A 15,539-nucleotide genomic window follows, 5' to 3' on the forward strand; every position below is an offset into this window, starting at 1 on the left:
CTTGACTTCCGCAAGGCGTTTGATACAGTTCCCCACAGTCGTTTAATGAACAAAGTAAGAGCATATGGACTATCAGACCAATTGTGTGACTGGATTGAAGAGTCCCTAGATAACGGAACGCAGCGTGTCATTCTCAATGGAGTCTTCCGAAGTAAAAATGATTTCAGGTGTGCCGCAGGGGAGCGTCGTAGGACCGTTGCTGTTCACAATATATATAAATGACCTTGTGGATAACATCGGAAGTTCACTGAGGCTTTTTGCGGATGATACTGTGGTATATCGAGAGGTTGTAACAATGGAAAGTTGCACTGAAATGCAGGAGAATCTGCAACGAATTGACGCATGCTGCAGGGAATGGCAATTGAATCTCAACGTAGACGAGTGTAATGTGCTGCGAATACATAGAAAGTAAGATCCTTTATCATTTAGCTACAATATAGCAGGTCAGCAACTGGAAGCAGTTAATTCTATAAATTATCTGGGAGTACGCATTAGGAGTGATTTAAAATGGAATGACCATATAAAATTAATCGTCGGTAAAGCAGATACCAGACTGAGATTCATTGGAAGAATCCTAAGGTTACAGTACACTTGTTCACACACTGCTCGAATATTGCTCACCAGTGTGGGATCCGTACCAGATAGGGTTGATAGAAGAGGCGAGAGGATCCAACGGAGAGCAGCGCGCTTAGTTACAGGGTCATTTATTAATCGCGAAAGCGTTACGGAGATGATAGGTAAACTCCAGTGGAAGACTCTGCAGGAGAGACGCTTAGTAGCTCGGTACGGTCTTTTGTGGTTTTTCGAGAACATACCTTCACCGAAGAGTCAAGCAGTATATTGCTCCCTCCTACGTATATCTCGCGAAGAGACAATGAGGATAAAATCACAGACATTAGAGCCCGCACAGAGGCATAGCGACAATCTTTATTTCCACGAACAATACGAGACTGAAATAGAAGGGAGAACCGATAGAGGTACTCAAAATACCCTCCACCACACACCGTCAGGTGGCTTGCGGAGTATGGATGTAGATGTAAAAAGCTTGATGGGATTCATATCGGGTAATCTGAGTGGCCAAATCAGTCGCTTAAGTTGTCCAGAATGTTCTTCAAACTAATCGCGAACAACAGTGGCCTGGTGACATGACGCATTGTCATCCATAAAAATTCCATCGTTTAATGGCTGCAAATTGCCTTCAAGTAGCCGAATATGACCATTTACAATCTATGATCAGTTCAGTTGGACCATATGGAATGTCCCATGCATCTGGCTCCAACTACCTTTCCGCTTTCGAGATGTACTAATCCCCGTCGTGCGGCCATAGTCAAGTCAGTCAGAAACCTTTCCGCATGAATCACCTGAGTACACATGACAGCTCCGCCAATGAACTGCCCTTTTATACCTTATGTGTGCGATACTACCGCCGTCTGTTTATGTGCATGCTGCTATCCCCTGACTTCTGTCACTTCAGTGTATGCCGTGAAGAAATCGCTTTTGTTATAATGCCATAAATACAGAAGCAGAATGTGGGATAATATGGATGAGGGCAAGTGACAGATCTGGGCCCAATTTAATAATCAGGTGTTTCTACCGACCTCCAACATAGAATATTGAAATGATAAAACGCTTAGGATAAAATTGGGAAAGTATCACACATAAATTCCCAGACTTTGACATAAGTGGTAGGCCTAGATTTTAATCTTTCGGCTATAGACAGGGAGACATCCATTTACAACAGGAGTTTGTGTCAGAGATTCTCTTGGTATTGTACTTACTGTATTTTACGAAAATTATCTTGAACAGATAGACAGCCCTAGTCTCTTGAAAAATGTGTTAGTTCTGCATTCAACAGACTTTTTGATTCAGTGATTGTAGAGGTCACTGCTATCATCAGTCACCAGTATCGAATGGAAAGTAAAGAAAATGAGGGAGATGCATCTGCTTAACAAGAACAAGAAGAATATAATTGGAAATTATTTGGGCAACCAGCAGCAAACACTTGACTTTGGGAAGACAAACGAAATCATCTCCATTCAGAAGTGTTGTAGGTCACATGTTAAACAAATTTTACTCGAGAAGATAGTGAGTTGTGGGAAGGTCCCACCACGGCTTAGTCACGGTATGAGATAGTAATCATGAAAGTGAAGAGATTTGCACAACAGATTAAAAAGTAGCAGAGTATTTACTGGCAAACAAAGGTGAAAAATCGAAACAAACATAAGCACCTCTACACTAGAAGCGTTCAATGAACTGAAAACCATTATATTAGCTACTATATTACCATTATTAAGGGAGATACGGGGAGATGTGAAGAAGTGTGTAGTAATACCAAGAAAATCTTGTGGGTTGAGCATGGCACTTTTGTGCGTTCAGTAGTTACTATAAACCGTTTTAGGATGAAGTAAAATTTTGGTTAGGTAGTGTCGAACAGCATTCAGGAATTTTTGGAACTGCATCATAGCTGTACTGTTGCTTCATTCTAATAACGGTCTATACTTGGACCATCTTCGCGTTCTAAAAGTAGTAATCAGTTGCGCATCCTGTCACTTTTTAAATAATGAAAGAGCCCCATTCATAATGTATCACAGTAGTTATGCGGTCTAGTATGAAATGAGTAACTTAATACATATAGTTGCATTATGACCTAAGCTTTATGTAATATAATACAGATGCTTTCATTTATGTTTCAGTGATAAATACACCCGTTTTTGCCAGTGGAAGAACCTAGAGTTAAACATTCAGGTATGTATAGAGTACCACAGTTTCACTGACTTATAAACCCTGTGGGTGATGTATAAGGGGCATTCAAATGAGACCCAGTCACGCACTTTGTCATCTGTTGCGAATTGATGTCCACGAATAGCTTGTGTTAGAGGTCCAGACACATGAAAGTCCAACTGAAACTGCTGAAGTGCCATCTTCACCGCACTGGCTGTGTGTGGGCGGGCATTATCATGTACGAGGATAATGCCATTGGAAACGATGCCTCGGTATTTCGACTTGATGGCTCATCTAAGGTTCTGTAAAGGGGCTTGATAATGCTGAGCATTGATGGTGGTTCTCGGTTCCAGGAAATCAACAAGCAGAAAGCTGTATTCCTCCTCATGATAATGTTGCAGATGACTCAAAGACAGTGTCATTCGAGTATTGCACTGTTCGGCAGTCAGTTGGTGGGGAACCCACTGTGCACGGATTTTTCAAAAGTTCAAGTGTTAATGCATTATGCTGTGGGTGGTGCCCACACTAACACCCAGTAATTGATGGATCTCATCCATGGTGCTGTCCAAGACTAAAACATTCACTTCCGCAACCATTTACTGTGTGATGACATGATGAGCATGTCCAGGACAAGCATTGTCTTCCAGTGAGTCATGCCCGTCAGGGAATTGTTTGTGCCATTCCACAATGATTCCTTGGATGACTCAGACTGTACTCACCATACACAGCCTTCATTCGTCGATACATTTCACGACCTCTAACTCCCTCTGCTGCCAAAATCAAATCACTCCTCATAGTTCTTGCTTGTGTATTTGTGTATTTAACTGGGAGCCTAGAGGCTTTGTCCTGCCGTAGCCCTCAGTGGTTCACAACAGCCACAGCAGCCCACATGCCCTACCGCTGCCCCACACCAAACCCAGGGTTATCGTGCGGTTCAGCCCCCAGTGCCCCCCCCCCCCCCCTCCCCTCTGGAACATCACCTACCAGATGAGTGTAATACAAAATGTTTGTGTGGTAGAGTAATTATAGCATACGCATGTGTGGAGATGGTGTTTGCACAGCAATCACATACATATTGTAACTGAGGCGGAATAAAGAGAACCAGCCCAAATTCACTGAGGCAGATGGAAAACCACCTTAAAAACCATCCACAGGCTGGCCGGCACACCGGACCTCAACACTAATCTGTTGAGTGGATTGTTCCTGCTTATTCACCCACATGTTCAGTAGTGGACAATAACTTGTTGTGTGACCACCTTCTCTTTCGCATGAAACCACACTGGCGCTATGCAACATCAAACGGTGCACGCGTGTCAGTATCTCTACCAATAGATAGCGTCACCATACCCACAGTTACGTGGTGCCACTTTATGTGTAAGGCAAAGGTAGACGTGCTGACCAGGTTTCATTTGAATGAACTTCATATATGCCACGTAATTCTGTCTTTTACTGCTTTACTAAAATTGTAAAAACATTGTAATATCATATTAAGATGGACAGAGATGGTTCTTATGTCCTTTCTGCATTTTGTTGCTGTTGCTCTGTGGTTCATAGATAGTAACTAATTTAAGAAGAGGCCAATCAAGACAAGCTAACAGCTGTTATTCATATGTATTTGATTGACCCCCCTAAAATATCATTATGTGTTACAATTTAATTTTCTTATGATGTGAAGCATGATTATCAGACTTCGCAAGATTATTGCGGCAGTTAGTTGTCTTGGACAAAAGAAAAACTTAGAAGATCAGAGTGATTATGTTTTTAACTCTGTAATTTTTCTATCTGAACTGTTGAGAAATATCATTATGAACTTCTAACATCTCCTTTAAACTACAGTCTGATCCCATACATCCATAATGTGATGTTCTATAGATCTGTTATTGTCTTAATGTTCTCAGGTAAGTCTAGTCTCTCTTCTGCATCCCACTCTTTCATGAATCTGTTAATTTCTTTGTTGTCACACCTTGAGCAACTTCTTGTGAGGCTTTGCCCATTACAGCTCTGTTCCATGTAATACCATAATAACTGCTACGGGTGATTATATTTTATAACAGTACATTGTTTGTAGTGCATACAGCCTGATAAAAACGATTAATCTCATTACTGAGAGTGTTGGTTTGATGGAGCAATCCTAAACACTAGTATCCACAGCATAAACAGCAAAAAGAGAAAGCTAGATAAAAAATTGTTTTAGCGTATGACTCACATCCTTACCTGGCCATTCATGTTTTGATTCTTGATTCTCGTATATATATCAAAGTCATTTATGGGACAGTTTCTTTGGAGGGGAAAAGAGATGGGGTTGGGAGATGGAGCAGGGGACATGGCCTTACCCTGTGTGAGTCTTTGGACTGTCTCTAATGACCTTGTCATCAATGGGAAATTAGAACTTACTCTTCCTTTCTTTCTTAGACACAGAATTCTTCCATGACCAAGTATGTATTAACAAATGGTGATTGTGCCATCTGTTTTAATAAGTGTCAAGATCTAACTCAAGTCAACAACTGCAGTTCATTTATTCAGAGTCAACTTTAACAGGAAAGAAGGAAGCTTAGGATTAAGCCAGACTCCAAATATAACAAAAGTTTAACAGTACACTCGTTTGTCAAGAAAACTGCCATGTGGCTGGAATATCTAAAGTGTAGATTTGTGATGATGTAGAGTCATTATTAGTTTCACTCTGGGATATTATTTTGAAGCTGTAGTCCCTTTGATAAAGCAGTTGTTGTCATTTTTTACTGTTTTTGTCCTAATGCTGTTTAATCTAGGTAATGATGATAATGAGTGTAATTAAAGGAACAGTAAAAAATAAAATAAATGAAGTGCCACGCTTCTGGTTTCTTAGTATATAAAATTTAAGATATTAATTGCAGAGTACAGTGCAGGTTGTAAAAGTCTTCAAATGGCATGAAAATATACATGCTATTAAACTATCATCTGGTCTTTACAAGCAATGGTGTATTTGTATTTCTTCAAGTTCACTAGTTACACAAAAATAGTGGACATATGAAAAAACTAATAATAGCTACATAAATTAAATTTACAACTGCAGTTTCCACCTGTTCGATAAATATAAATAATTAGTGAGCTTGTGATTATCCTTCATGCAATTAGAAATGTATGGATGGTACCATTTCTTATGTCTTGTGCTTTTAGTTAGTGTACAATACAATTAGTACATAGTTTCTGTTTTTTCAGTTAACAATGAATGACTTCAGTGTCCATCGGATAATTGGAAGAGGTGGATTTGGTGAAGTTTATGGGTGTCGAAAAGCAGATACAGGAAAAATGTATGCAATGAAATGCCTGGATAAGAAACGAATAAAAATGAAGCAGGGAGAAACTTTAGCTCTTAATGAACGAATAATGTTGTCTCTAGTCAGTACAGGAGTAAGTAATCTGCTGTAATGTTCACTGTCAGTATACTGTTGATCTTTCAACAGTCAGTATAAGATTGTCTTCTTGAATTTTGCAGGTAGACTGCCCTTTTATTGTATGTATGACATACGCATTTCACACGCCTGATAAACTGTGTTTCATCTTAGACCTCATGAATGGAGGAGATTTGCATTATCACTTATCCCAGCATGGAGTTTTTAATGAGCATGAAATGAAATTCTATGCTGCTGAAGTTATTTTAGGTATGTTGAAAACTATAATTTTAGCGATGTTAATGTAACTGTGAAGTGGTTTTAATTCAGTATCAAGATTACAAAGTGTTTCACTGCATTATGATGTGCCAGTGAATCTTACTGTATGAGTGTGTGTACAACCACCCACTCTCCCACACCCACCCACCTACTGACCCACCCACCTACTCACCCACCCACACAAACCCACCCACCCACACACACAAACCCACCCACTCACACAAACCCACCCACTCACTCACACACACACACACACACACACACACACACACACACACACACACACACACACACACACACACACACACTCACACAAAGCACACACACAGAGTTACACAAAAGCAGCCACCCCACTTTCATTGGAACTGGCCATATCTGGTTCTTTGTAATAGCCCTCACGAAAGCCAAATTATGAATTCTGTTGTAATCATTACTTTCACTTGTATTAAAGTTAATGGAATTGATATTTGTGTGTTAAACACTTGTTTTAGTATTTGTCAATTGGTATTGCCAAGCTTATGTAAATCTTTCTGCAAGTCTGAGTGGTTTTATGATGATGGACGGTCTTCATGATGCTCAGTACAACATTACAAAAACTGTCAGTTTTTTTCTAATGATTTTTAAAAACTTTATTTGAAGTTTTCTGATGGAGCTCTTGTATCTCATGTTGTTCATAGAATATCCCAATGAGAAGCTGTGTTGCAGCAATTTGACCTATTACTTTTTTCCAGCTTCCAGTACAGAAAACATTCAGTGGCTATTAATTCAACCTTATATGATACAAAAATAATGTATTCATTTCACATCTACTAATATTTGATATAATTTTTGTTTCATTATTTTGTTTTCCATTATTCAGATGTAATTTATACTTTAGGTCTTTTTGATGTCTTAGATTCAAATTTTACTGATATTTTTGTAACACAATGCTACATTTTGACTACCAGTAATCCCCACTGACTAAGGTAGCTTTGTGGAATGAGTATCTTGATCCTAAATGCTACCCAAATTTTCTTTCACGCTCTCTGTGTTAATTACAAAACAAGGTGGTGCGTAATAAAGACACTGGGCTCATATTTGGTAGGTCAGAAGTTTTGTTAGCCCACTCTCTGACATCTGAAGCTTGACTGAAGTGTACTTGACACCAATATTGGCAATGTCATATGACAGATATAAAATAGTAAGTACTCTCAATGAGATTGTAAACGTTTATGTTACTTGGCACAACTTTACTCAACTCTATAAAAAATTGGTTATTATTAAACTTTCGCTACTCGAGAGGGTCCCCCTGAAAAATGAGTGGTCGTAGAACTATGGAACTTAGTGGAAACATTTGTAAGGACAGAAATGTTTTTAAGGACAGAGGAGAAAAAACAGATAATCCATTGAAAGAAAATTTCCACGTGAAAGGTTAACATTTGTTAATTATATATCATGTTTACATTCCTGTTTACAAATGCTTCTTAATGTGATGACCATTTGCATCTGCAACAGCCTGGAACCACGTTATAGACTGCAGCAGAAAATTTGTAACACTTTTTGAATGGTGGACCATGGAATGTCCAGCTGTTGTGACACAGCTTGTGCACTGCTTGAAGATCGTACATTGTGTCCAGCATTCTCACCCGTGGCAACAGCAACTTCCTCAAAAAATTGAGCCACAGTTGGCTCATGGCCTCTCCCTGGAGCAATTTCCAAATTGTCAGTTAATTCGAACACCCAAATAATGTTCTGCAATGCATATGCGGAAAGCAGACCTTTCCATATTCCTTTAATGCATCGATACTCATTCAGAGCAGCAGCACTATTGCTGTTATTTTGATAAAACAGATTTACAAGTAAAGCATTGCTCACCTTTACCAGGCAGAAGGTGACTGTCTTCAAGCGTAATACACACTGACACTTGTATTTCAGCTCTACAGTGCTGCATCAGTACCGGCACCTAACAGCAACTCATGACACTGATCCCACTAACAAGATAAAACCTGCAGTGCACAGTCTAAACATCATTCCATAAAGTTGGGTACCCATATGGTAAATAGTATTCCATCTACACTGGGTGAAGTAATAAAAGTGTAATTATGTCCACTCTGTATATTGGTGAAGTCAAAAACCTGTTAAATACTAATTTAATGTCTGCAGAAGGCACGAGAATGCTGCTGCTTAACATGATCAGTACGGGTACTTCACAGTTCAACAGTGACTTACTGACAATTGTGCAACAGAACCTTGTAATGGAACAAACTCACCATACGAAATGAACTACAGGAAGTGGAGCATCCGAACCTATATAGATACGCTCACAACAATATACGCAGCACACAACTGGTGCAGGCAGCTAACGATTGAGCACACACTGACAATCAGCAGAAGCGCAATTCTAGATCCATAGCAATTTAACTCTGCAGGAGTATCAGTGTGGTCTGCTTACTGCCACTCTCAAGTAAACACTTCTATCAGTGGGTCTGCCTGTATGATATGACATGTGTGCTCTCAATGGCAGGTTTCTCCACGACTCAGCTATTCTGCCCATGCCAGCTCACCCGTCTCCACTGGGACATCTGCTAGTAGGGATGCTAGATCCCCGCTTCCTGGGAATATTACATACGACAAAAATGAACAGGCTTGGGCTGCGGCCTCCAAAGCAGAACCAGAAAGAGTGATGCAGAACCTGGCAGTGGTCCAACCAACAAAGGAGGCACACTGATACTGCTGGCTGTGCTGGAAAGGTGGAAGGATGTGGAGACTGCAACAGTGGTAGATCCCTCAGTGGCAGGGGTGGCAGGGCAGACAAGGCCACCTTCATTTGAAAAGGTGGAGAGGAGGTGGAAAGGGAAAGGGGGGTTCAAATCATGGTCTCCCGCATGGCAGGCAGATGCACAAGCCACCCTGGGACCCGAGGCTGCAGGCAGTAGGAGAACGGTGGAGAGCAAAGAGGGGGTGACAATCGTGAGGCACAGTGCTCCAAGGGGGAGTCCACTGTATGAACAACATTATGATCTTCCCTGCCGTTCAGCAGACTGAAAGGCCACAGTGGTGACACTCCAACAAAGCCTGGGTGCAACTGATTGGCATGATGAGTCAACTTCTTCCCATTGACGTCCACCACAAATTAGTGCTGATCTTTGTGGCACACAACAACACCTGGCAGTCATGCCAGATGAAGTACTGGGCCCAAGTGATAATCCAAGGAGGAAAATGCAGTGGACTACAGTGTTCCATGGCGTGTAACTCAGGGTGCAACAAATCCAAGAAACCCATGGCTGCAAACATTCGCCAGACTGGGCCTGTTGACCGACGTCACCCAGTTTGTAGCCAGATAACTCAACAATACATTCTTGTGGGAAGAGAGAGAACAGACTTCCCCATCTGAGTCTTGAATGTATGCACAAAGTGCTCCATTTCAAAGTTAGAAGCTTATGAAATAGGGTGGTAATCATATGCTGGATACCACTGTGGTTGCAAAAGTCTTCAAACTCCTGTGGCACAAGTTGCCTACTGCTATCAGACAACAGTCCCAGGAATTTCTCTGTGGCAAAAATGACTGACAACACATGAATGGGGGCAGTTGACAAAGTGGATGACAGCTAGGCAACATAAGGGAAATTTGACAATGCATTGCCCACCTACCTGTACATGTTGCCCAAAAATGGACCTGTGAAATCAATTTGCCCATGTGTCCCAAGGGTGCTCTGGGACTAGCAAAGGAGAGAACTGATGCAGAGGGGCAGCCTGGTTCTGAGCACAAACCTCGCAAGTCTGTATCAGATGTTCAATGTCATGATTGATCAGTAGCCAGTAGATGTGATTTTGCGCCAACACCTTCATTCTAGTTATACCTCGGTGTGATGCCTGAAGCAACTGGAGAATGTAAGGGCACAACAGTGAGGGGACAACCACTTGACAGAATTGCTCCTCTGTGACGAGCTTGAGAATCCTGTGGACAATGTTTGGTCAAGCATGATTCGCATCCAAAGAGACACACTCTGGCTAACTGATCTGGACTACTGGAATGATTTTCTGGAAAACTGGGTCAACAATCATGGTAGCCACAGCCTCTTGTGCTGTCAGTGGAAAATCTGATAGGGTTTGCTGCAAGGCATCATCCATTGTGACCACAAGAGCCTCTTACCAGTAGAACCACAAATTGGGCCCAACCAATAGCCATGAGAAAGTGCATCAGCACTGGTATTCTGGGCAGTGGAATGGTAATGAATGTCATAAGAATAGTTAAAGGAAAAGAGGGCCCACCAATGCAACCAGTGGGCAGTTCTATCCGGCAGTTTGGAACGGGGACCAAACAAGGAAACTCAACAGTTTGTGGCCAGTGATGAAGAGGAACATAACCTCACACAGGAAGATGTGAAACGTTTTAACCCAAAAAATAATAGCTATCATATCCCTTTCCACATGTGAGTAGTTTTGTTGCACAGCACAAAGCATCCTTGACACATGCGTGATGAACTGTTTGGTGCTGTCCAGCTTCCAATGGGACAAGATAGCACCAATGTCATACTGGGATGCATCACAGGTCAGGGTCAAAAGCGTATCTGGTGTACAGGAAACCAGACAGGGAACAAAGCACAAACATTACTTGGAAGACTGAAAGGCTTATTGACAATTTGCAGACCAGAGAAATGTAATGGCCTTCTGGCAATGGCGGCGAAATCGTACCCAAAAAAGACTGGAGCTCCTTCACTGGTAAGTTGAAAGTGGCCTTGATGTGGTTGTCCATGGGGATGCGATCACATGACCAAAAAAATGTACTTTTGGGGAGAAAAAACTGTGTTTTTCCAGCTTGCAGTGAACTACATTTTCCAGGAGGAGTTGGAAAACTAACTGAAGGTTCCATAAATGCTCCTCTCAAGTTGAGCCCATGACTCAGATATCATCAAGGTAACAGAAGCAACAGGGAATGTCCTGAATCATCTTCTTCAAATATTGTTTTTAAATTCTCATTGCAGACGAGATTCCACAAGGCAAGCAAATTAAACTGGTGAAGCCAAAAGGGGTTCAGAAAAGTCTGAGAAATTACATTCAGTGGCAACTGCAGACAAGCAACACACAAGTTGATACAGAAAAAATACTGACCCCGGACAACTTTGTCAACAACTCCATTTGCCACAGAATGGGATATGAATCCATGACACATTATGCAATGACTGTTTAAAGCAGTGTCCAACTGATTCGATGAAATAGGAAAAATGGCACCCTGACCCTGCCAATGCTGCAACTCAGTGTTTACGTTGCTGCACATGATGAAGGGAATGAGGCAGGGCAACAAAATTTCGGACTCACATGACTTAAGAGAAACACATGCCTCAAAATTTTCTGCCCAGCCCAAAGTATTCTCAAAAAACTGGCTGTAGAACCACACTAAGGAGTCCAAATTGTGGAAAGGAGTGCACTGAGACATTGAATGCACTCTGTCAGTGATCTGAAAGCTGAAAACAAAAAAGGTGTTGAGCCCAAAGATATAATGATGAATTTATTACTAACATCATAAGCTGCCATTCCACATTCTTGTAACACACGAAGATGGAGAATTGCCCTCGCAAGAGGATGCATTGTTTATTAGAAAACACAGCCTGATGGAGCAGCCGTTTCAACTACAGACACAGTAGGATCATGTATGCACCCAAATTAATGATGATATCTGAAACTTCCATGTCTACTTGAAATTCGACCAACCACCCAGCCACAAACAGTGTCAGCAAATTTGCTGGGGCGACTAGTGCAGAGTGAGGCAACACTGGAGTCCAGAGAAAACACTGGGCTGTCTGACGCCTGACTTGTGGCTCACTGACTGTCACAAACAGCTGGAAGATGTTCTGTCTGATGGTATACACCACACATGTCCTCCACATGTGGGCAGTCGCAGCAAACGTGCAACAAATGACAACTGGGGCAAGACTGCTGGGTTGCCCAACATGTGAAATGAGAATGATGCCATGAACCTGAAACTCACCACAGGTGGGAATTACGATGCTGATAGTGATGCGAACTTGCCGAGATTGAAGTTTTGGACAACTTGACATAAACTCAAGGCAACTTGACCAACTGGATCAACAATACATGTTACCTGATATTGCAGCAAGAACTGGTGCAGATTAATTATTCCACCTTTCTGTAACCTCACTGAGACTGGCAAGTGGCATCATGGGTGGGGGTTGGAGAAAGAAACTGCCCTGTGGACGGATGGCCTCCACTGCTGAGGCAAGCGTGCTAGGCAAGTCTCCATTCTGGGTTATCAGTGTCTGCATCTGCTCCTGTTTCTGCTACTGCTTCTTCTGTAGATGCAACTGTTCATGCCAGCATTGCAGAAATGCCAGGTTCATGGCTAGCCAAAGTGAACACCATGAAAATCAGGGGTGGGGTTGGGGATGGAGATGGAGGACATAGATGTCGCATGCATAACAATGTGTGTCACCAGTTTAGTATCTGTAGAAAGTGTGATAACACCGCTACTCAAAATTGTCAGCACAGGTACAACAGGGACCGACAGTGGCTCCGTAAAAACCAGGGAACAGAACAGCATGAGCAGAATGAACTTGCTGTGCAAATTGAACTACAGGAAGCAGATCATCCGAACCCATGTAGATATGCATACAACAATATTCTCAGCATGTGGCTGGTGCAGATGGCTAATGACTGAGCATACGACAGCTATCAATGCAAGTGTAAGGCTAGTTCCATGGAACATTGGCCTGCTCTGCTGACTGCCACTCACAAGTAAACACTTCTGTCGGTAGTCTACCCATATGACACGGCATGTGCACCCTCTGTAGTAGGTGTCTGAACTTCTCCACTGTTTAACCTGTGCCAGCTCATGTGCCTCCACTGGGGCATCTGCTGGTGGGTATACTGAAACTAACTTTGGAGTTAAACTGAATTTACATCTGCGAGTGTCTAACAAGATATTCTTTCACTTTGCCTTTGAATATCTGAGGATTTCTATTTCCTGCCTGATGACTGTAATAGACTTTTGTATTAGAATGTAAGTACTAGAATATAGAACTCCGTTCTGAACTTTTCACAAAATCTGCAGTCCATATGGAAGTAATTATTGTTTATAACTGTGGTACATGATACCCCACACCATGCATTAATAGTGGAGCATCTGAACATACATGTAGATATTGTGGATGTAAATATTGCAGTTCGTCCTACATTCATTGTTGTTGTTAACTGCAAATAGCAGTAGGGAGTAAATGTATTGACACCAAAGTTTAAGAACTTCTAGGTTAATGAAGAGGTCTGTGTAGGCTATTTGTCACAATTCCTCCATCCCTCTCTCCTATTACATACTACCATTTTCAAGTGGTCTTTGAATATCAGAGGGTTTTCAATTTCCTAATCTTCATGAGTTTTGCCTAACTTTTTTTATTGTCCCAGATGTAAGGAATATCATCTCCAACATACTTTGTACCTTTTCTGACATAGTATTCTGTCACCCACCAATCAATAAAATATTTTTCTCCATCATGGCATGTAAGCTTTTTGTCACTTGCATCATATTCTGTGAAAGAATCAGGTATGTGATCTGTTAGAGGCCAAGTTATTTGTGAAAGCTACTGAGTTGAATATCTGCTTTACTGCAGCCTCTACGTGCCTTTCTCTGTGGACAACAATACTGCTCAACCACTTGTGATTGATACTACAGTCGCGTCACAATTTTTGCTGTCTGCACCCACTCCCTCCCATCTATCTCCAGTAACACTTTCTCTGACTTATGAATTGCATGGATAGAAAATGTATACAGTGCAGTAGTGTCTGGTGTATTTGGGTCTATGCTTCTTAAGATACTAGTGACTATTTCTGCCTATTTTCGGCTAAGTGTTTTATTGGCTTACTTATTGCACAGCAGACAATGGCACCCAGGTTGATGCTGTGTCCCTTAATTGCTCAAACCATTTGATGTGATTTCACAGTGTCATCTAATAAAAAAAATATGAGTGAGCATGCTGGATATTGGACCAGCTTTGTGACTTTATTGAAGCATTACTAACAAATAAAACACAACATCTCATTCTTAATAAAGAGAACACTCACATGTACCCCAATGATGTGTTATAAAACCATTATTGTTCACAATATATGCATATGTCCTAGTGAATAATGTCAGAAGTTCCACAAGGCTGTTTGCAGATGACTTTGTTACTTGTAGGGAAGTCGTAATGTAAAAAAAGTACAGCACAATGCAAGTAAATCTTTAGAGAACTGTTGCTTGGTTCAAGGACTGACCCTCAGAATAAGCAAACATAATGTGTCACATATAAATATATACAAAAACCTGTTGTTGCTTATTACACAATTGCTGAACTATCCACTGGAAACAGCCACATGCATTAAATATTTGCAAATATGTATGTTGACCAACTCAAAGTGGAACAATCAAATAAAATAAATCATAGGAAAAGCATATACATGACTGAAATTCATCAGAAGGATCTATAGGAAGATTAGTTCACTGATGTAGGAAGTAGCTTAGGAAACCCTCATATGAGCGGGCAGTCATAGATCCTTGCAAGATTCTAAGCTCATACCCAGCAAGTTGCATCGGAGTTAGCTGCCTGCCTTCCTCCTATCTCTCCAGAAAAACAGTTATGATCTTTGCAAGATGAACTCACATTCTGTCCCACCAACCAGTCAGATGTAGCAGTTCAAGCAAATTCAGAATGTGTAATGGATACTGAATAGTTGTATGTGTATTCAGAGAATCATTTGTCGTGAAATGCCAAAACTATTGTGTCATTAATCAATATTCTCATTGCAACTGTGAATTCCAGGTAGCTCTAGTTTCCAAACACTCCCCGTAAAGTTAAACCTTCAGTTTGCTATGTTTTTTCTTGTGTTAACACACAATGTCAGAAACTACTAAATACAATTACAGAAAATATTTGAATTTAATTTAATGTTACATACCTGACAGCAAAACAATATCTACAAATCCGGTACAAACTATGCACTGTGAGTTTATTGCATTGTGGGTAGCAGATACTTGTTATAAAGTGGTAGCATTATTATGTTTCTTTATTAATAAATATAGTTTTTCAATACTGTCAGAGTTTCATTTTGTGATTTATTTCATCCTCTGGTGTTTTACTTTAATCATTTTGTGGAACATGGTAGATTACATTTAGTGAAAGCAGTGTAAAACATTTTTTA

The 15,539-nt window shown here is 40.9% G+C and overlaps 1 protein-coding gene across 1 annotated transcript in view; it reads left to right on the forward strand.

Annotated features, from left to right (window-relative positions):
* The window catches only part of LOC126336941 (G protein-coupled receptor kinase 1), a 1,003,538-nt gene that overhangs the window by 952,807 nt on the left and 35,192 nt on the right, over positions 1 to 15,539 (forward strand). Inside the window, exons 7-9 of the mRNA XM_050001122.1 lie at positions 2,694 to 2,745; positions 5,920 to 6,111; positions 6,197 to 6,362. Coding sequence (XP_049857079.1) covers positions 2,694 to 2,745; positions 5,920 to 6,111; positions 6,197 to 6,362 — 410 coding nt within the window. The remainder of the gene's footprint in view (positions 1 to 2,693; positions 2,746 to 5,919; positions 6,112 to 6,196; positions 6,363 to 15,539) is intronic.

This window comes from Schistocerca gregaria, chromosome 1 (assembly GCF_023897955.1).
Source record: "Schistocerca gregaria isolate iqSchGreg1 chromosome 1, iqSchGreg1.2, whole genome shotgun sequence".
Classification (NCBI taxonomy): domain Eukaryota; kingdom Metazoa; phylum Arthropoda; class Insecta; order Orthoptera; family Acrididae; genus Schistocerca; species Schistocerca gregaria.